Consider the following 21,069-nt stretch of genomic DNA (forward strand, 5'->3'; position numbering starts at 1 on the left):
TTACATCTGTGTTCTACTGCCTAAATGTGCATGTAAAACATATTTAATCTGTCTTTAAAGTTTGAGCTGATATTTAAAATCTTGGAGTTTTCACATACATATAAACCTAGATTTAAAAATAAAGAAGGCCAGGTATGGTGGTGCACATTTTTAATTCCAGCACTCGGGAGGCAGAGGCAGGAGGATCTTTGTGAGTTCAAGAAGAGCCTGGTCTATATAGTGAGTTGGGAGATCTTATCTCAAAAAAACAAAAACAACAACAGCAGCATTAACAGCAGCAGCAGCATCAACACAATAAAGAAATGAAATGAAAGGAAAGAACTAGCAGACTTGTATGGTGCCTTCATATGGCCGCAGTAGGCTGCAACCGAGTCAGCCTCCTCCCCTTGAGAAGGCTCCTTGTACTTAGTCTGAAATGCCCTTGTGTTCATTTGCACAAACAACACTACCAGCTACCATCTAATTCATTGCCTATTTGACCCCAGTTGGTATTTAACCTTCATCTAAATGTATAAAGAATAAAATTCTCAGGCTGGGGAGAAAACTCAGTAAACTGCTTGCTTTGTAAGCATGCAATCTGAGTTCAATCCCTAGAATCCACATTAAAAAAAGAAAATCCAGGTGTTTTGGTACACATTTATAATCCCCTATCACTGGGATGTAGAGACAGGAACCCTGGGACTAGCCCACTTGATAAGCTCCAGGCCGGTAAGAGAACTTGTCTCATTTTAAAAACAAGGTGAATGGATCTTGAAGAATAATACCCAAGGTTGACCTCTGGTCTTCATACAACTCCCATATGTTCATACACACACATGTGCACAGGTGCACAGGCATGAATGCACATACATACATGAAGAATTAAACACTCTTAATTTTCCTTTATTTTGTAAATCTCAAACCATGAGTATTTCTTTTATTCATCATTACTCCATTTACATTTGTCTAATAATGCAAAAGAGACTTAATTGTAGGTGTCAGGCACTGTTTCAGGCACTAGGAATTGAACCATTTAAACCTGAGCCCTGTTAGACCCACTAGGAAGTGGGAGTAAGAAATGGCAGGTCATGAAATATAGCTCTCTGTAAGGGATGATGCTGTAGCTTCACAGAGAACCCTTGAAGCTTCATGCTACTGCTCCCAGGAGTTTCTTCAGTGCTTCCCAGGAGGCTCTGCCTATCTTTCCTCTGCTTTAATTTCAAAGAAGGCATTTGATAATTCAGCATTTAACTGTTTTCCCCCGTTAGAAAGAGTTCCTGTCTTCAAAGCTAGAATCTATTTCCTAAGTTTGGAATTCTGTAGTAGGAAGTTACTTGCTAATATATACACCAAGAATAAAGACCTAGTAAGACAAAAAGCCTTGCAAACAGGAGCGTATACCTAAATGCTTTTCAGTGGCGTTTGCCTGCTGCTGATTGCCGAATGCCTGCTGCTTGTGGACATGGTGAAGGAGAGCAGCATGATTGTCTTTCAGGAGCTCTGGATTAACACAAACAAAGTTTACAAAGGATGAAACTTAAATGCAGTCACTACTGCCCCCAAACAGGGGAAAAATCTAATATTGTAAAATATTTTAACTATATGTGCTAGAAAAATTAATACATAAAGGAACAATGCAATGCAGAGTGAAAATTAATTCCATATGCTTTAGAAATACTCTTTATTTTGGGGGGGATTGGATAAACAGTCTAGGTGCATTAAGTAATGTGGCTGATCTTTTTATGAATACCAGAGCTTGTCCATGCACCTGGGTGCCATCTTTAGTATGATGGAGATGATACCATCACTCAGCTTCTCTGAAATGTCTCCCTCTCACTCAGCCCCAAATCAATCATTACCCATAGCAAATCTCTAGCTTTACATTGGTCATTTAAATGGTAAACTTTTAATTATAAAATCTTTTGACTTTTAAAAATATTGTTTTTAATTGTGTGTGTACGATGTGTGTGTATGATGTGTATGCATGATGGGGGGACGGGGGTTAGCACATGCCACAGTGTGCCTGTGGCAGTCAAAGGACAACTTTGTGGAGTCAGTTCTCTCCTTGTACCATGTGTATCCTGGAGATTGAACTCAGATTGTCAGGCTTGCATGGCAAGCACCTTTAACCACTGAGCCATCTTGCTGGTCCTTGACATTTTTCATGTTAAATGTTTTGTATAAAAATTTGAAAATAGGGCTTGAGAGATGGTTCAGCAGTTAAGAACACTGGCTGCTCTTGCAGAGGACCCACGTTTGATTCCCAGCACCAATGTGGCAGCTAGCAACCACTGTAACTCCAGTTCCAGGGGATCTGATGCCCTCTTCTGACCCCTGTGGGCACTGCATGTCACAGGTACACATGCAGGCAATGCACTCATACACAGAAAATAAAATTAATTAAATTAAAATTAATAAAATTTGAAAAATTTGAAAATATGTAAAGAAAAAAGAGGAAATATTTTACATTACTTGAAATTTTACTACTCAAATAATAAATGCTATTAGCATCTCATGACAGAGCTTCCTGGTATTCTCTTTATATACATCTATATTTTTAAATACTTTGTTATATTTTTGTGTGTATGAGTGTTTTGCCTGTGCTATGTGTATGCAGTGCCCCCAAGGCCAGAAGAGGGACTTGTATCCACTGGTACTGGAGTTATGAATGGTTGTTACTTGCCATGTGGATGCTGGGAACTGAACCTGGGTCCCTCTGGACAAACAGCAAGTGCTCTTAACTGCTGAACCCCTATACTTTAAAAAAAATTTAAATGTATTATACAGTATATACACCTTTCAGTTAATCCCCTATAAAGAATACAGTTTTCAATTTCATTAAAGTTTTTCTGTAACTTTAGTAGCTACCTACTATTCTATCACATATTATATAAATAAATCAATATTTATTTAACCACTCATCATTAGCTTGTCAATATTCATAATCATAAATAATGTGTGATACAATTCCTCAGAGACATATCTTTGTATGTATCTATGTAATTTCTTGGCACAAGCTTTTAGAAATGCAACTGAGTTAATCAAAGGATATAGTTATTTTTAAGACCATACATACACCACAAAAGTTGTCAGCTTGCATTTAACTACCACTATAAAACAAGTATCATCAGCATACTCAAAAATCTTTTGTTTATTTGGCATTGAACAAAGCATTTGCTATTTTTACTTTGTAGTTTCTCTGAGCTCTTATAAGGTTAAATGGCATGCAGTGCCTGACATATCATTAGCACATCAGTATTTGTTGAATGACATTGTCCCTAGTCTAGGCTGTGATTGTCAAAACAATTATTAAATTAATCAAAATTTATCTTTTGTGCCTGAGTGAAAAATTCTCTTTGAGAAAAAGCAAAAGATTTATATCCATTTAACAACAACAGCAAAAACTGCTATGGTGCCAGAGGGAAAGACGTGAAGGTTTTCCCAGGTTTTCCTGTGCTCATTTCTGGCTCCCGCCCGAAGTTGCTCTGAAAGTATTTGTGACTGCTGTTGTAGGGATGTGGAATGTCTCCAAGGCATTGTCCTGTGTTTGAATACTTGGTTCCCCGCTGGTGGCACTGTTTTGGAAGGCTGTGAACCCTTTGGGAGGTGGGACACTGCTGGAGGAAGTGGATCTCTGGGGGTGAACCTTGAGGTGTATAGCCCTGTCTGCTTCCTGTCGCAGATTTGCTTCTTGTTCCACTGACATACAGGCAAGCAGCTGCCACACTCTTAGCTGCTGAGCTACCTGCAGCCATGCCTTCCCGGTCAGGATGGACTGGATGGCCTCAGAATGTGAGCCCAAATCAGCCTTTCTTCCCCAAGTTGCTTCTTGGTCACAGCAGCAAGAAAAGTAACTGCTAGAGTGATAGCTCGTGAAATGATCCTTAGCACCCGAGGAGCCAAATTAATTCTGCTTCGCGTTTGTCTGTACTGAAGTTAGACCTAATTAACAAAGGCACTTCTCATGTATGCACACTCGTGTCTGTGTGTGTGTGTGTGTGTGTGTGTGTGTGTGTAATTTTGCCAATATACATACAGAGAAGTGAGCAAATCACTATGCGCAGTCTCTTGCATACTCTTTGGGATAAACAACACATTTATGTTGGGTATGTACATAGAAGTCAAATACTGGCTCATCAGATATGTGTACGCTTAGTAGTTGCTATTGTTAATGTTCCAAATTCGTTGGGTCAATCCTAATGACACTTTTCTGATCTAGAAAAGCTAGCGATGTGCTTCCTGCAGGGCAGCCAAGGCTGTGGCTCCCCCTGGTTACTCCCTATACTCACCCAGGTCATTTATTTTCATAGCAACACTATCACAAAAGTGTCTTATGAGAGGAGTAGGAGACCAATATTCAAACACAGAGTGACTTTCTTTGTTAAGTACTCTTTCTTTCTTAAAAATCAGCGGTAAATATTTCGGTTGTCTTCCATGCCCTTCCACAGTCAGTTAGGCTTCATGAAATTTCTCTTTTCAGGTGCTATTACCAAACCATCAGAAGTCAATAAAGAATTTCTATTTGTGACTGCTCTCAATAAAAGGGAACTAAGAAGAGTGTTTTTTTTCCTCTGTAGCTTAATGCAGTGAATAAAAAGAACCCAAGCGAAGAAGCATAACTGGGGATTTCTATTTTTATTTCTTATTAGATTTATTTTCCTTTATTTTGTTTATTTTGGAACTCAAATACCAAGAGCAAATTTAATCCTGTTCCTCAGTTCCTGGCGACTTCATCTGTCTGTGCATGGCCCTCTCTCCTTTAACTTATGTTATCCCTCCTGCCATTATCCCTCCAAGCAACCTTCCACCTTTTTCTGGCTCCTCAGATCTCCATGTGTCTTGTAATCTTACATTATGGTTCCGTGCATATCCATTTTACTACTTGTAAACAATACTAGGCTATGGTCCTCACTTCTGATAATATTTCCAGAAGGGTCTGTCTCAGTCACTTGCTCTTCTCTCTGACACCATAATCACGGAGGTTCCCAGGGTTCAGTCCTGAGTCCTGTTTCCTTCTCAGGCTTCATTCACAGCCTTAGTGACATCATCTCATAGCTTTATATCACCCAAGTATATATACATATAGTACTACACATATAGATACACTCCACACACATACATGTAGCATATGTATATAAGAATATATGAAGGTTTTCTGTCTATAAAGCCATATGGATATCTTATATATGAAAAATGTCTCCAAGCCAAAATTTCTCTCAAATTTTACGCTCAGACTTATGTCTTTCTATTGATTGTTTCTTTTTTTTTTTTTTTTTTTTTTTTTTGAGACAGTCTCACTCTGTAACCCAGGCTGCCCTTGAACTCATGGTAATCCTTTTGCCTCAGCCTCTCAAGTGTCACGATTACAGGCATGAGCTAATGCTCTTGGCATGGATTTTTATATCCTAAAGAAAATATTACTGCTCTAAAAAAGAGCCTTCCTCATCTCAGTCAATGATAGTTATTTAGACCAAAAATGCTGGTGTCATTTGCTACAGATTGAATTGTGTGGCCCGCAAATTCCTATGCTGAAGTCCCCAGCACCCCAGGACATGACCTTATTTGGATAGACCATTGCGGACATAATTAGTTATGATGAAGCCATTAGGAGCAGGCCCCAATTCAGTATGACTGGTGTCCTCACAAGAAATGAAAACGTGGGTGCCGAAGAACATGAAGACAGTCACCTGTAGGCCAGGGGAAAAGGGCTGAAATGAATCCTTCCTTCATGGCCTCAGAAGGACTCAACCCTGCCTATACCTGGGCCTCAAACTTTAGCCTCCAACACTGTGGAAGGATGAATTCCTGCTTTGTGAATTTTGTTTTATTTCGTTTAGTTTTTGAGACAGGATCTCCCTGTAGCCCTAGCTGGCCGGGAACTCAGTTTATAGTGCTTTGTTACAGCATACCTACCACATGAAGGTGTCATCCTTGATCCATCAACTCTGTTAGGAAATCCAGTTGACTAATACTTCAGAATCCATTGAGGATCTGCCTGTCCCTACCATCTTTGTAAGGGCCCAAGTTATTCTAAGTTGCTCAATCTCTTCCCTGGTTACTGTGATTACCTTCTTGCTGATCTCCCTGTTTACACCTCTTCCTTCTACAAAGCTATTCTCACACAATGTCTAGAGTCACCTTTTAAAACTCAAATCGGTGTCTTTCCTTTGCTTGAATACCTGGCAAGGATTCCTATTAACTCAATAAAACAAAGCCTTGGAAGGACTTGAAAGGCCTGTGTAATCGCCTTGTCCTCCAGTTGCCCTTCTGACATCATTACTCTGACTCTTCCTCTTGCCAGTTCTGCTCCAATGACACTGGCTCCCTTGCTGCTCTCTTTTTAAAAATAAGCTCCCACCCTTGGGTTTTGTACTGACTGGTCTCTCTGCTAAGAATGCTGTTTCTGCAGATATCTGTATGGTTAACTTCCTCTAAGTCTTTTCTCAAATGTCTCCATAAATGACTGAAAAAATGAATAAAAAGAATTTTTAAAACAAGCAACATGTTCTGAAGAGATCCATCTTGGTTGCCTGTTCTTTCTAGAGCTCTCTCAGATACGTTCTTGTGTCGAGATTTCAAAATGGAAGATGTGTACGGATGAAGTGTTTTCCTGGAGAAGACAAAGCTGTTCTGCTGCACATATAGTGTCTGCGGAGAGGACAATGGCTTCTGGCCTTCCTTTTTCTTTATCCCTTACACAAACAGTATTGCTGCAAGCCCTAAGCTTCCCCATTCTTTAAATTTTAGCTTAGATGTTTCACACTAGGATCCCCGTTGCCCTCCGCTTCAACACCTTCATACTGCCCCCCTCTCTACTCATGTGGTGAGCAAGCCTGCACATACCCTTCAAGACTCCGCTAAGTGAGTACCTTCTCTAGGAAGCCCTGGATAACGCTCTTTTGACCCTCACCTAGGCTATGACCTCTCATATTTCTGACAGTCGTTCTCTGTGTCTTCCGTGGCCAGATTGCTCTTCTGCTCCCCTCCCTGTTGGCAGCTCCCTGAGGGCAGGAGTTTTACCTTGTTTGTCTGCATACTCATATTCCTAACACATGATACAATTTATGACACAAAGTAAGGTTTTCAATCAGTATCTGATGAGTTACTGAATGAAACCACAACCAACTTCTGGGCATAGCTAGCCAGGTCCTTCAGGTGGAAGCTCAGGAAGCCACACAGTGTGCTAGAACAGATGTACTGAGCTCTTCCTGGTAAGGGTTAAGTCTGACATGTCTACAAACTTGCAGTGAGAGAGGAGCCTAGAAAATTAGGAAATACTAAAATGAAAGCATTTTCATCATATTTCAGTTATATCACACAAATCAATGAAACATGACAAGACATCATTCCAGAAGCATTCAAATGAGTGAAATACACAAATGTTACAGTAATGGTTTACTGGTAGCTCTCATACTGTTAAATCTTTTTGTGACCCATGAAAGTTAACGGGAGACTGTGCAAACTGGAAGATCCGAAGGTCATTTCCGTTCTCTCTAGGCTCCAGCAGTTCCAGCCTTCCTTTCCAAAGAGACAGAAATCATGGAAGGTCTTACTTGCTCACCCCTGGGATTTGTGGTGGAGGTGAGAGAAAGCCACATAGGCATGGGTGTCCAGGGATGGGTGTCTAGCCAAGTTCGATGGATGTTGCATAAGCAAAGCAAGATCAGCAAGGAATTTCCCTCTTTTTTTTTTTCCTGTCTGTCGTCCTCTTTTCTCTCTTCTCTCATTCTTTCTGTCCTACCCTTTCTCCCTCTCCTTTCCTCTTTCCCTACCTCCCCTCCTTTCTGCTTATCAGAAGGCAGGGAGATGGTAGAAGCAGCTCACACTAGAGTCTGGAGACTTAGAAATCTAGTTATCCTTAGTGCACCACTAAGCATTATGCAACCCTGGGCGTTTTCTTGTTTGGGGTTGTTTCTGCCTCAGTTCCTTCATCTATAGTGTGGCTAAGCTAGGTTAGATAATCTCTGATGTCTTTTCCAACTTTGGGATTGTATATTTCTAATATGGTGAGTAACCAAAGTAACTAGAGAAGGAGCAAGACCTGAAAAGGATAATGTACTCTATTTTAGGAAGACGGAATTTGATTTTCTTGTGATACATCTGGTTGTAAATGCCAAGAATTACTTGAAAAAGTAAGCCTGATCTTGGAACAGGGCTGAGCAGAAGTATAGACTTGAATCTAACACTAATAATTAATTAGAACTCTGTGTTTTATGGCCTATTTAATCAGTAATGAGTAGTAGACTATATCAAAATGAATTGGTTAAGAGTTCAATTCAGGGTTATAATGCATTTATATTAGGTTGATTGCATTTTTGTATATTCTACGGAATAATAAAGGATGATGCTTGTCCATGTTTGCTGAATTCTGCGGTGTCAGTATTCTCATCATGGCCTGTTTTAAGTTACCAACAGCAGGTCACTGGTAAGGAAACTGGAAAGGGAGGAGGGGCTGCCCACCATTATGTGATATTGTCATTGTGGAAAGACAATAGACATGAATATCCTCAGAAACATAAATAATGTTTGAGAGTTATGAGTGTCAGCATACACTTTTATTCTTAATACACTTTAAATGTGCATGATTTAATTTTTAATTGCCCATGTTTAACAGCTTGCAGAATTCCTGAAAATGTCTTAACAATAAAACATATTTATTTATAATTTTTATTTTATTTCATGTGTAAGAGCATATTATGCTCATGTGTGTAAGTGCCTCTGTGTCGTGCAATGCCCAAGGAGGTCAGAAGAGAGCATCAGATCCCTGGAACTGGAGTTATAGATGTTTGTTAGCTGCCATGTGGGTGCTGGGAACTGAACTTAGGTTCTTTGCAAGAGCAGCCAATGCTGCTAACTGCTGAGCCATCTCCCCAGCCCATCAATAATCATTTTTTTTAAACAATCAAATTTAACTTGTTTTCACAAGTGGTATGAGCTAGCTTCACTTAGCACTGAAATCTATGATCTCATACAGTGCTAGGATCACAGAGAAAGCGTCTAGACAAGATTACAACTTTGGTCCATGTAATAATGAAGATTAATCAGGCTCTTAAATGTTAGTCTAGCACTTATAAAACTTCAAAGTACTACTCTGCATATGGCTTTTTTAATCTTGGGCTAGAGAGCTGGCTCAGCAGTTAAGAGCACTGGCAGTTCTTGCAGAGGACCCATCCGTAATTCCAGTTCCAGGGGATCCGATGACCTCTTCTGGCCTCTGTGGGCATTGCACAACATAGGTGTACTTACATACATGTAGACAATACACTCATCCACATAAAATACAAATATAATAAATAAAATGTTTTAAAATGTTTCATTTGAAAAAAATCACATAGTCTTGTGTCATTCAGTTGGGGGGAGTTCTAGTTTCTACTAGTCACAAGTCAGAAAAATCACAGTGCCATTCCTTCTTTTATGGCTTATAGGTCTTATATCTGTTTCCCAATTGGACAAATGCTTTAACATTGTTCTTCCCAAACCATACCTCAATTGTACTGGAAAAAGTACAGAATTATGAGAACTCTTTTACCTATCTCATAAATAGGACATGTAAAATTTAAATAGTTGTTATGCAAGTATTAGTTTAAAGAGAACTTTATCCTGGCCATATTGAAAAGAGAAAAGAAAGATAACAAATACCTACTTTTAACATCTACTGCTTAAAAAAGCTTCTTGTAGGCAAAATGTATAAGAACTTTAAAAAATTATATTAGGTAGTAAAAATGAAACATCTGGCAACAATTTTTAGATCAAATGACAAAACAATGCATCTCTAGGGACAAAGATCATGTTTCCTACTCCTGAAAAAGAGGTTTGAAAAAAATGTTTATATTTTCTAAAAACCATACTTCCTTACACTTCTTCACTCCTTATCTTGGGAAATGATTTGCAGTATTTCATGAACTATTCACAAATCTCTATTTTGGTCTTTGGACCAGGGAAAAGCATGATGCTTAAGCTGTAGCTGGGAAGCCACTACCCAGCCTAATCCATCTAGGCAAGTAGCTCTGAGCATTGCTGGGTCTTACAAAGGAAGGCTCATGCTTGTGACTCTCAGTGATTAAGGACAGGAAGCTCCAGTCTAGCACAGGGGAGGCCACTGGGTGAGGAAAAATACATGCTAGTGTGTGCTAGAAAACAATACCACACGTTCAAGACAGGCCAGCTTCTTCTGGCCGATCACAGCTCTGAGTCATTGTTCAGCTAATGCAGAGCTGGCAACCGCATTTGCCCTCCTGGCATCTGAAGGCTCCCCTGTCCTTGAGTTCTGATTCTTCATTCATATTGGAAAGTGAAACTATTTGTTTTTTAGTGCTTGCTTATCCAGTATTTTAAATAAATATGACAATCTTTAGCCAGCCATATTGACCCCTACCACCCAGAGTCTGTTTACAATCTGCAAACAATTCTAAAACAACTCATTCAGCAATTACTTGGTCTATTAAAAAGCTTTGGTTGTGCCATACTTCACATCAGGCCTGTGCTGTACAGGATATACTGATAGCTAAGACCTTGTCTGTCCTCACAGGGATATAGACATGTGTGGGTAACTACTTTCCTAGGCAGTGGAAACAAAAATGCAGAGGACTATGGGCCTCAGTGCTCTAGGATCTAATAGGAGAAACATCTCTATCTGAAGTCTTGAGGGAGCGCTATGACCAGGAAAATGGCATTCCTGATCAGCTACGATTTTAGACTAGAAGTGACCAGGAGAAGTAGAAAGACATGGAAACCACAGGATTATCCAAAAAGAAAGATTGACAGGACCTTAAGAAGACAACCACCAGGCCCCCTCTTGGCACAGCCCCCAGGAAGTGGCATTGAAGATGCCTATGTAACATCTGAATGCAGAGACACAGTGAACCAGAACATCCTATAATGTTTTGAGGGGAAATCGCTGCTTCCTTCTCCAATAACTTTTTTTTTTTTTTTTTTTTTTTTTTTTTTTTTTTTTTTTTTTTTAAAAAAAAAGAGGTCACTAAGAGATCATGAAGGATATATGGATCTGACTGAAGTCATTATGTTACCCATTAGTCATTGGACACAGTGCTATTATAATGAGAGTAACAGCTGGAAATGGTACAGGAGCACAGCTTGGGCCATGTCTACTGAAGATGGATATTTCTGTCACAGAGGGTCTGGCCCTGCACATATATTTTTCCTGTGTTGCTGAGCAGACTGATTCAGAGGCACAGTTGTAGAAATGGAATGGAAAGTGGAAGCTTGGTAAGGGGTAATCATCAGTGCGGTCAGTCCTACCTCTCCTCCCACCCCCACCCTCCAACACTGCCCTCCCACAGTTTTTTTTTTTTTTTTTTTTTCCATCTTGGAGTGGGAAAAAGAGATGCGAGCTGGTCCTTGGTGCTTGGCACTTGGGTCTCCATTTTACCTGACTCACAGGCAATGCATTTTCTTCAGCCCAGCCCTGCCTTACTGTGTGATGTTTTGCTCCAAAAGCAGCCAGGGGAACAGTCTGTTGGGACTCAAGGCTATAACACACCAATGAGACCAGTTTCCCTAACTTCCTGACAAGCAAAGGGTATGGTAGCCTGGCTCCAGTTCCTGTGAAAGAAGCCAATACCGCTTCACAGCTGGGCAGAGAGATTAGATCCCAGACTTTGTAGAAAAGAATCCGACACAGAAAAAGCACAGTTATCAGCTGCAACTAAGCCTTGAATTTGAACATGATAACATATCCTCCGTTTTCTTTTTTTTTAAGAGAAAATTCTCATTTCAGGTTTATGCCCTCATTATTTCAGTGAAGAGAGAGGACAACTAATAGTCACTTAGCCTAAGAGATTCTGGCAGGAATATTTGAGTCATAAAATATTAGCCAAACATCTTTTTGGATATGGTAATATAAACTTTGTGGGGAACTAAGCATTTCATGCCAGGACAAAGCTGGAAGACTCTCCTCAGCGCCTCTTTCCCACCCGCTTCTCTGGAGAGTCATCTGCTTGGTTGATAGCGCAGAGCTTTGGGAGCTTTGGGCCGTATTGCAAGGAATTACCCAGCTGCGCTGCTTTTTTTTTTTTTTTTTTTTTTTTTTTTTTTTTTTTTTTCCCAGCCTGCCTGGAACTCACTATGGAGACCTGGATCTCACGGACATCTACGTGAATGTGTTTTCAAGACAAGAGAGGAAAGGCTGTTCACTTGATCCATGGCAGCCGTGATTTGAGACAGTTCTAAGCTCTGAGACCGAGGGAGCGAACTCCTAGTTGTCAAAAACGTCGGCTTTCCTCCATGGAGTTTTGTGTCGTAATACGAAGAGGTGGCCTCTAGCCCAGGTTATGACATTGCTGAGTGATTCTGCAACTTTCGTTCATTCACTTTATGGCACATCCACTCTGCGTCAGACACTGCTCAGCTCTGGAGACACCTGTGAGGAACACACCATCTTTGAACACTATGCCCGTTTTTGCATTTGCGTTGTAAGGAATGCACTGGGAGGAGTTTTCAAGGCCCTCTGCCTCTAGCTCTCGAGTCTTTACTTTTCTAAATTGTACCCAGAAGAACAATAATGGGAAGAATAGTATCTGATAGTCCATGGCGAGGCATTTTGTGTACTATACACATGGTGTCATTCTGTTTTCTCAAGATTTTCTTAAATGCATATCAACTACACCCATTTTACAGGTGGGAAGAGTAAGGTTCAGAGAGGCTGTGTACCCTATTGCTATCTCTGGGGGGGGGGGGAGATCTAGACCAGCCCAGCTTTGCTAACTCTAAACCCAGAAACAGTCTCGCCTCCTTTGTTCCTACGAGTTTACATGTTCATTCTTCTCCCCTGGATATTTTTCTGGGAGAATCATGCAAATTCCCTCAGGAATCCATGTCAATATTCAATATAAAAATGGCTCCATCTTGCTTTATGGCTTTCCCTCCCTTCTTATCTCCAAAGCTGATTCCTGGGAGGGTGATCTTGCCACTAGAGCCAGGGCCAGCACTTCCACAGCTTCTTGCCACATCAAAGGCCAAAAGAAAATGCCCTTCCTGGCCACATCTAGACTGCTTTACCTTTCTTTGAGTAAAGTAGACTACCTTCCATAATGTGTGTGGGTCTCACTCAGTAAAGTGGACCTCAAGATAAAAGATGGAGGTTCTGCCAGCAGAGGGAATTCTGCCCGAGACTACAAGATGGAGCCCATTCTGGATTTTGGGTTCAATATTACAATATCAACTCTTTCCTGAATTTCACTTTCCTGGCCTTGATCTACAGATTTCAGACTTGCCAGGCTTTATGATAACACGATCTGATTCCCCAAAACCAATCTCTCCCTTTCTCTTTAGGGATAGATATCTTGTTAGTTTTGCTTAGTTCTGTTTCTCTGAATAACACTGACTAACACATCTTAATTTTGCTGCTCATTTCTCTAATTCTAATGTACATGTAGATAACTTGGAGATTTGGGAGTTTGTTCAGGTACAGGCTCTAAATGGATCTGTACTTCTGATAAGCTTCCTGGTAACCATGATTTTCCTTCTCCATGGACTATATTTTCAATAGAAAAGCTTTATGTAACCAACTTTTCTGAACTGTACCATGATCTCAGTTATTTCCCTAAAATATTATTTGTATCAACTTTATTACTTTTCATGTATTACCATTTCAATTAATCTATTTTAATTGTTGTTATTTAGTTTGGTGTTAGTTTTTTAAAGTATTTTATTGATTTATTTTTATATGTATGAGTGAATTGCCTACATGTATGTAAGTGCACCCATGTAGTGCAATGCCCAAGGAGGTCAGAAGAAGGCATCAGATCCCCTGGAATTGCTTACGGATGGTTATCAGTTGCTGTGTGGGTGCTGGGAATTGAACCTGGGTCCTCTGCAAGAGCAGTCAGTGTTCTTAACAGCTAAGCCATCTCCAGCCCCTGGTGTCAGTTTTTTACTATTCTATAAATCTGTGATAAATACCCCAACACACTACAAATGATGCTTTGGTCAGCACTGCATAGAAGACAGTGATCCCACAAGACTGTATTGCCACTAATATAGTAGCTATCATAATTTGTATAGAAAACACTCTATGATGTTCATACAATGGCAGAATCACCTAACAATATATTCCTCACAATGTACCAGTCATGCATAACTGTACCCGTCACATGTAACTGTATCCTTGTAAGTTTCAGTATTCAACTCTATTTCCTCAGGATAATTTTGTCCAAGAAGAATTTTTGACTTAACTTACATGTATTGTTCATCCTTAGAAAGTATTTCCCAGCTGAGGATGTAGCTCAGTTGGTAGAGTGCTTGCCTAGTGTGCACAAAGCTGTAGGTTCAATCCCCAGCACTGTATAAACATGTACATGCCTGTAACCCAGACTTTGGGAAGGGGAGGAGGAGGATCAGAAGTTCAATGTCATCCTCAGCTACAAAGTGAGTACAAAGCCATCCTGGGCTACATGAAACACTGTCTCAGAAAAAAATAATTTCCCAAATGTTATTTAGAAAAATTACCCAAAGTATTCACACCTGGAGTCCTGGATTCTGCAGCAACTCAATCCTGCATGCTCAGGACCTGGTTTCAAGATTTTCCTAGGCTTTTGACTGGGTGCTGGCATCATCAGAATCTGTTGGCTGGGTATCTACTAAATGGCCAGCATTTTCTGAATTCATTCATATCATCTCATGTTTGCTCATGTAATATTATTTGATTACCTATTTACTCAGTGCCATAGGTGGCCTGCTGGAAGTTGGAGTGAAGGGGAATTAGTTTATTAGCTACTTGTAACTTCATTTAGTTATATCACATGGTGTTCTAAGTATAACAGGAGTCTGGTTTAATCTAAGAGTCAGGGGCACTACCTGAGGAAGAGACACTTGAGGTGAGTTCTGGCTGTTTTGAAGATGCAGCTTCACTTCTGCAATTGTCGACCAGTCTTTTTCAAGTGAGTGAGGCTCTGGTTATAGGACTTCAGGAGTCACCTGTGTTGGGAGAGGCTATATATGAGGTCTCCAAAGGTCTTGAAAGAGGTCCATCGCAGCCATGACTGCTCATTCTCCCTGCCCTGCTGTTGTGTAATGACATTTCTGCTCCCAAGTGGTCTCAGTTTCCCATTAATGAAGCTGCTCCCACATCTTAAAGAACAAATTAGTCTAGATAATGTATCATAGTCATTTTTTAAAAACATTCCCCAACGCTGTTGCTTCCATCAATGTAGATTAATGACAGTTGAAAAGAAAGAAAACTGTACACAAAGCTACAGGATTCAGAAGTGTGGTAGCAGCATGGCAATAGACATATGTAGATCTATAAAAGTGAGGGTCTAGATAGCCATATATTTCTGGCCAATTGGTCTTTAAAATATATTTATTTTATTTTAAATCTCTCTCTCTCTCTCTCTCTCTCTCTCTCTCTTTCTCTCTCTCTTTCTCCATATGCCACATTTGTGCGGGTACCCAGAGAGATGAAAAGAGGGTATTGCCTGACATGGGTGCAGGGAACTGAATTCAGGTCCTTTAGAAGAGTAGCAAGCACTCTTAATGACTGAGCCATCTCTCCAGCCCCTGGCCAATTAGTTTTTGATAAAGGTACCAGAACCATGTGATGGAGGAAAGATTACTCTCCTTTGTCACTGGTATTTGTAACTGTATACTTACCTATCAAGAATGTGAAGTTGAACTCCTACCTCACACCGTGCCAAACAGTAACTCAAAATGGGTCAGCGACTAAATATAGGACCTAAAACAATAAAATTTTGAAGAATACTCAGAGAAAATCTTCTTGACCTTGGATTGGGCAATGTAGTCTTAGATATGACACCAAAGCCTGAATAATAAAAGAAAAAAATTAATTGCACTCATCAAGACAACCTAAAAATGTGAAAATAACTCCAAATCATTTATGTAATAAAGGGATAGTATCCACAATGTATTAAAATTATTATACTTCAACAATAAAAGACAGCTCAATTTAAAAATAGAAAAGACTTAAATAGGTGCTTTCTCAAAGAAGACAGAGTGACTGATTTACACATAAAAAGATGCTCAGTACTGTAATCACTGTGGACACTATCAAACCACAATGGTGCATTGCTTTAGGGATACTCAGAGAATTTTGAAAAGTAGAAAATGAATGTTGGAAAAGATAGGGAGAAATTAGAAACTCAAATTAGAATTTAAAAAATTAGACTGTTAGTGAGAATGTAAAGTGGTGTGCTACGTAGAATTACAGTATCATCCGCAGTTTTATTGTATATACTCCAAAGAATTGAAAACAGGTACTCATGAAAATAGATTTGCACATGTCTTCACCGTAATGCCATTCGAATTTTGGGAAAGTAGAAACAATATATCAACAGACAAATGGATAAACAGAATGTAGTATATCCACACAACAGGGTGCTACGTAAAGCAATAAAGCTACAGAGCACTGACACATGCTATAGTGTACATAAACAAAACGCTAAGTGAAAACAGCCAGAAATTAAGGCCGCACATTGTGTAATTCTATTTATGTGAAATGTTCTGCATAGGTTGGTCCACAGAGGCAGAAAACAGTAGCGATACCAAGAACCTAGAGGAGGTATGATGAGCAGCTGCCAGAGCTTCCTTTTGAACTGATGAAGCTATTTTGGAACTAGGTACAGGTGGTGGTTATATGACACCATGAATAGTTAAATGGCCTGTTTAAATGTTAATATCTACTTATGTATTTTTTCTTCATTAAAACATAAGCCTTAAAGAAAAATCAAGACTGGATTCTTCTCATCTTATATCAGCTCTATTTTATAGTTTCAATTTTACTTATTTTTTACATTCATTTACTTCTTGTGTGTGCATATGTACGCACATGTGTATGCAAGTTCATGCCTGCACATGAATGAGCCCATGAGTGACAACACACTTGTGGAGGTCAGAGAACAACTTGCTGAAGTCCTTCTACCATGTGGTTTTGGCAAGGGAAGCCTGGTCATCAGATTTGGCAGCAAGCATCTTTACCCCCTGAACCATCTTGCCAGTCTACAGCTTCACATTTTAAAAGATAGCAACAAGATTATGACTCTCCTTTGGTGTGTACTACCTTGGAGTTTTATGATAGACCATGCTAACTAACAAGTTCTCTTATAGTTTTCACATTTGTGCAATTCAGATCTCAGTCCAAGGCTTCAGGAACATTGCGAACAGCTGCACGGGAATCATGCACCTGACCATCAATGATATGCCAACTCTGACGGACAACTGCGTAAAGGTAGGTAGAGGGAAAGGGCATTTCCTTGCTGTCCCTTTAGAGGAGCACACATTCTAATTGCCAGAGTTATTTCAAGATGTGAATTGGATTTTTTATTATAAGGAAATCATTTAAACATGTACATGTACGTATGTACATATGTGTTCGCAACTTTAAAAACATTTGAATGTTTAGACACTCTATGAAACCTGTTTTCACAGCTGGGGTATTTTTGTTTCAATGATGTCATAGTAAAGCATAGACTTTAAATTTAATTCTCCCAACCCACTACAACCCAGACCCAATACTGCTTAGCTTAAATTTGATTCTCCAAGTCAAGCTGCCAAGGAACTTTTCCAGCAATCTATTTCTGTGTGTTTTCCACATACACTTGTAATATGATTAAATTCTAATTTCCCTGCAGTATTCCCTGAGAATGTATTAAAATATATCAAAACAGTCCTATTTGCTTTAAAATTAGGGACATTTAATAGTGTGTATGTTTCTGGAGATATTAAGGGGAAGTGACATCAGTCCTTCGCTGTTTGTTCTATGTACTAGCAATTTTTCTTTGTTTCCTCTGAAGGTTTTGGTTGAGAAGTGCCCGCGGATTACATCGGTGATTTTCATTGGTTCACCACATATCTCTGATTGTGCTTTCAAAGCTCTTTCTACTTGTAACCTCAGAAAGATCCGATTTGAAGGTCTGTGGTAGTAAAAATGTGATTCAGTCTTATTTTTAACTTTTACTCTTCTGGCATTTAAGTATAGTACTTGTCTTTTTCTTTTTAAACTTTTTTTAAAAAAATTAAATTTTTTTATTTTATGTGTATGCGTGTATTGCCTGCACGTAGGTAAGTGCACCTGTGTTGTGCAATGCCCGCGGAAGTCAGAAGAGGCTGTCAGATCCCCTGGGACTGGAGTTACTGACAGTAAATTGTTAGCTACCATGTGGGTACTGCGATTTGAACCTGGTCTTCAGCAAGACCAACCAGTGTTCTTAACCACTGAGCTATCTCTCCAGCCCCAATACTTGTCTTTTTTCCTTTAAGCAGGAAATAAAAGGATTACTGACGCATGCTTCAAATATATAGATAAGAATTATCCAAGCATCAACCACATTTACATGTCGAACTGCAGGTCATTAACAGACAGTAGCCTCAAGTCACTTTCACCTTTGAAGCAGCTGATTGTGTTGAATTTGACGAACTGTATAAGGTAAGTAGTCATTCAGTGTGTGTGTTAATTCAGTATTCAGGAAATACTGATCATCTAGGATGTACTAGGCTCTCCTGTCAAAGCTAATGAGGGAACATGAAAGTCGGGGGTCTGAGTGTTACTGTGGAGTAAGTATAGATGTCTATGTTAACATGAGGGAGGAACGTCCAACTCAGACTGGCTTTGTGGAGGATATGAAGATTTGTGTGTTCTTGTGGGATTAAGTGAATTTATTGGTTACCTTTCACAGTAATCATTCCTTTAACTAGCTCAGTGAACTTCATTTCCCAAATGGACTTTCTAATTTGTTTATGAAGAACCAATCTTACTGCAAGTTTTCCTTTAGGAAAATAATGGGCAGATGGCAGGTTTTCACTGAAACTCTTAGCCGACAGTGGTGCTGGGCTATTATCTTGGCAGGGTGGGTCAAGGATAAAACCATCTCAGGTGGGCAAGGATGAAATTCTCACTGAAACCTCTTCTTTGGTTGATATCTGGGCTTCTTGACTGGGTAGATTTCTTACAATCTTACTAAGCCAGGTAATAACTAAAGAGCATTTGATCTAGAATGGAGTTGGCTAATATCTGGGAACATATAAGACAAATCAGAGTAATAATCTAAGCTGCAAAAATCTTGCATTCCCTACTGCTAACATAGGGAGCCACATGGGTCCACAGTGGATTGGAAGAGACATAAACTTTGGAATGGGAAAAGCCTGGATTAGAAAATGAGGCCTCCATGCAGTAGCCAGTGAAGAACTCATGCCTGTAGCCAACAGCTACATGAGGGAGTTTGGAAGCATATCCTCAAGCCTCAGTGTAGCCCCAGAAGACTGAAACCTCAGCTGGAGCATTAACCTTGAGCTCAGGAGAGATGCTGAGCTTCTTGAACCATTCAGATAGTACACATCCAATTTCCCAGATCTAGAAACCTGGAAATGTAGCAATCAATGTTTACCAATGAAGTCACAAAATTTGGACCAATTTTTTACATAGTGATTGATGATGCAAATATATGAAATACAGTTTCATTCTTCTATTTCACTCAGAATTCTGCAAATTAATTAATTTAAATTAAATATTAGATGGAAGCTTTCTCCTCAAAAGTATGATTGATAAGACACATTTAAAGGACTACCTACTACAGTTTGGATCCTTGAAGTTGATTTTTCAATACATTATGGAGGCCACCAAGGGAAGTAGTCTAGAGCCCCAAGTACATCCTCTCAGTGAGCAGACTCACTGAGCTGAGTCATGAATAGTAAGCAAACATAAAAGGTGGAACTTCTGTGAGCATAAATGTTCACATCAAAATTACCATCAAAAGAATCTGCTCTGAGCAAGGTTCAAAATAGGGAAACAGAACCAGAGGCTTCTACAGGGTCTGGATCTCCCCAGGTTGGACAAATGGTCTCAGATGGGCAGCCCCAGGTCCCTGGAAGAAGCCAGCACAGTGCTTCACCTTGACCAAGACATCAGGATGTATATGGATAGCTTTAGTGTCAACTCGACACACCTGGGTTGAGGGAGCCTCAATTGGGGAATTGCCTCTTTTGGACTGGCCTGTGGCTATATCTAAGGGGCATCTTCTTGATGAGTGATGTGGGAGGGCCCAGGCCACTGTGGGTTGTGTCACCCCTGGGCAGGTGGGCCTGTGTTACATAAGAAAGCAGGCCGAGCAGGGGCCAGGGGAGCAAGCCAGTAAGCAGCGTTCCTCCATGGCCTGTGCCACCAGGTTCCTGCCCTGAGTTCCTACCTTGGGCTCCCTGATGAACTGTGACCCAGGATATGTAAGCTGAATAAACCCTTTCCTCCCCAAGTTGGTAGTGGTCAGAATATTTTGTCACAGTAATGGAGAAACAAACTAGGACAGGATGAAATAAGAAAGTGACACAATTAAAAATCATCAAATTTTCAAAGATATGAATCACCATGAGAGTCACCAGACACGGCAAATAAGATTGATCCCCAGATAACTCAGAAATTATCTGACATAGTACATTAAGTTATTTTATATGAAGTTGTGGGGGGTTCAAGCCTGTGACCCCCTCACGAGGATGACTGGGGATGAGTAAGCGCGCCGTTGGCCAGCCCTTGCCACCCCCACCACTGGGAACAATCAGACACAACAGGGAGTCTAGTCAAGCAGGGACTCATTTATTGCAGGCGTTACAGAGCTTATAAAGGCATCTGGAAATCCCCCTCCCCTGAGGGTGTATCTTAAGGATGATCACGCGCTAATCATGCACTCCTCAGCAGTGCGAAAGTATCCTTCAAACTTTCAAAACAAGTCAGGCCAGCCCCAGTAACTTCCTCTCGGACCTCTGCAAGGCAGGGCCTTCAGGTCCCCACATGAAGTGTTTGAAAAAAATCAATAATAGAATTAGACATCTGAGAAGGCAACAAAATAAGATAATTAGATTTGAAAAGCTTAACTTTTATAAATGAAAATACAGGTATTGAAATGAAGAAACAGCACACAATAAGCTAGAGCCCACAGAGAAGTACAGTACCCAAAAAATGACAGCAGAAGAAAAGAGGATGCAAAATATGAATGTGTTCAACATAGTGTGGGAAGATGGACGTTTCATATTAGAGTTTCAGATTGATTTTGTTAAATTCATCTATTATAGATATGCCTAACAGAGAGGGAGGGAGAGAGAGAGAGAGAGAGAGAGAGAGAGAGAGAGAGA

The 21,069-nt window shown here is 40.0% G+C and overlaps 1 protein-coding gene across 1 annotated transcript in view; it reads left to right on the plus strand.

The window, feature by feature from the left end:
• Positions 1 to 21,069, plus strand: part of Fbxl13 (F-box and leucine rich repeat protein 13) — a 255,421-nt gene that overhangs the window by 158,731 nt on the left and 75,621 nt on the right. Inside the window, exons 13-15 of the mRNA XM_008830791.1 lie at positions 17,081 to 17,179; positions 17,745 to 17,862; positions 18,214 to 18,376. Of these exons, the coding sequence (XP_008829013.1) occupies positions 17,081 to 17,179; positions 17,745 to 17,862; positions 18,214 to 18,376 (380 nt within the window). The remainder of the gene's footprint in view (positions 1 to 17,080; positions 17,180 to 17,744; positions 17,863 to 18,213; positions 18,377 to 21,069) is intronic.

The sequence above is a fragment of the Nannospalax galili genome, unplaced genomic scaffold, assembly GCF_000622305.1.
Source record: "Nannospalax galili isolate Female #2095 unplaced genomic scaffold, S.galili_v1.0 scaffold312, whole genome shotgun sequence".
NCBI lineage: Eukaryota > Metazoa > Chordata > Mammalia > Rodentia > Spalacidae > Nannospalax > Nannospalax galili.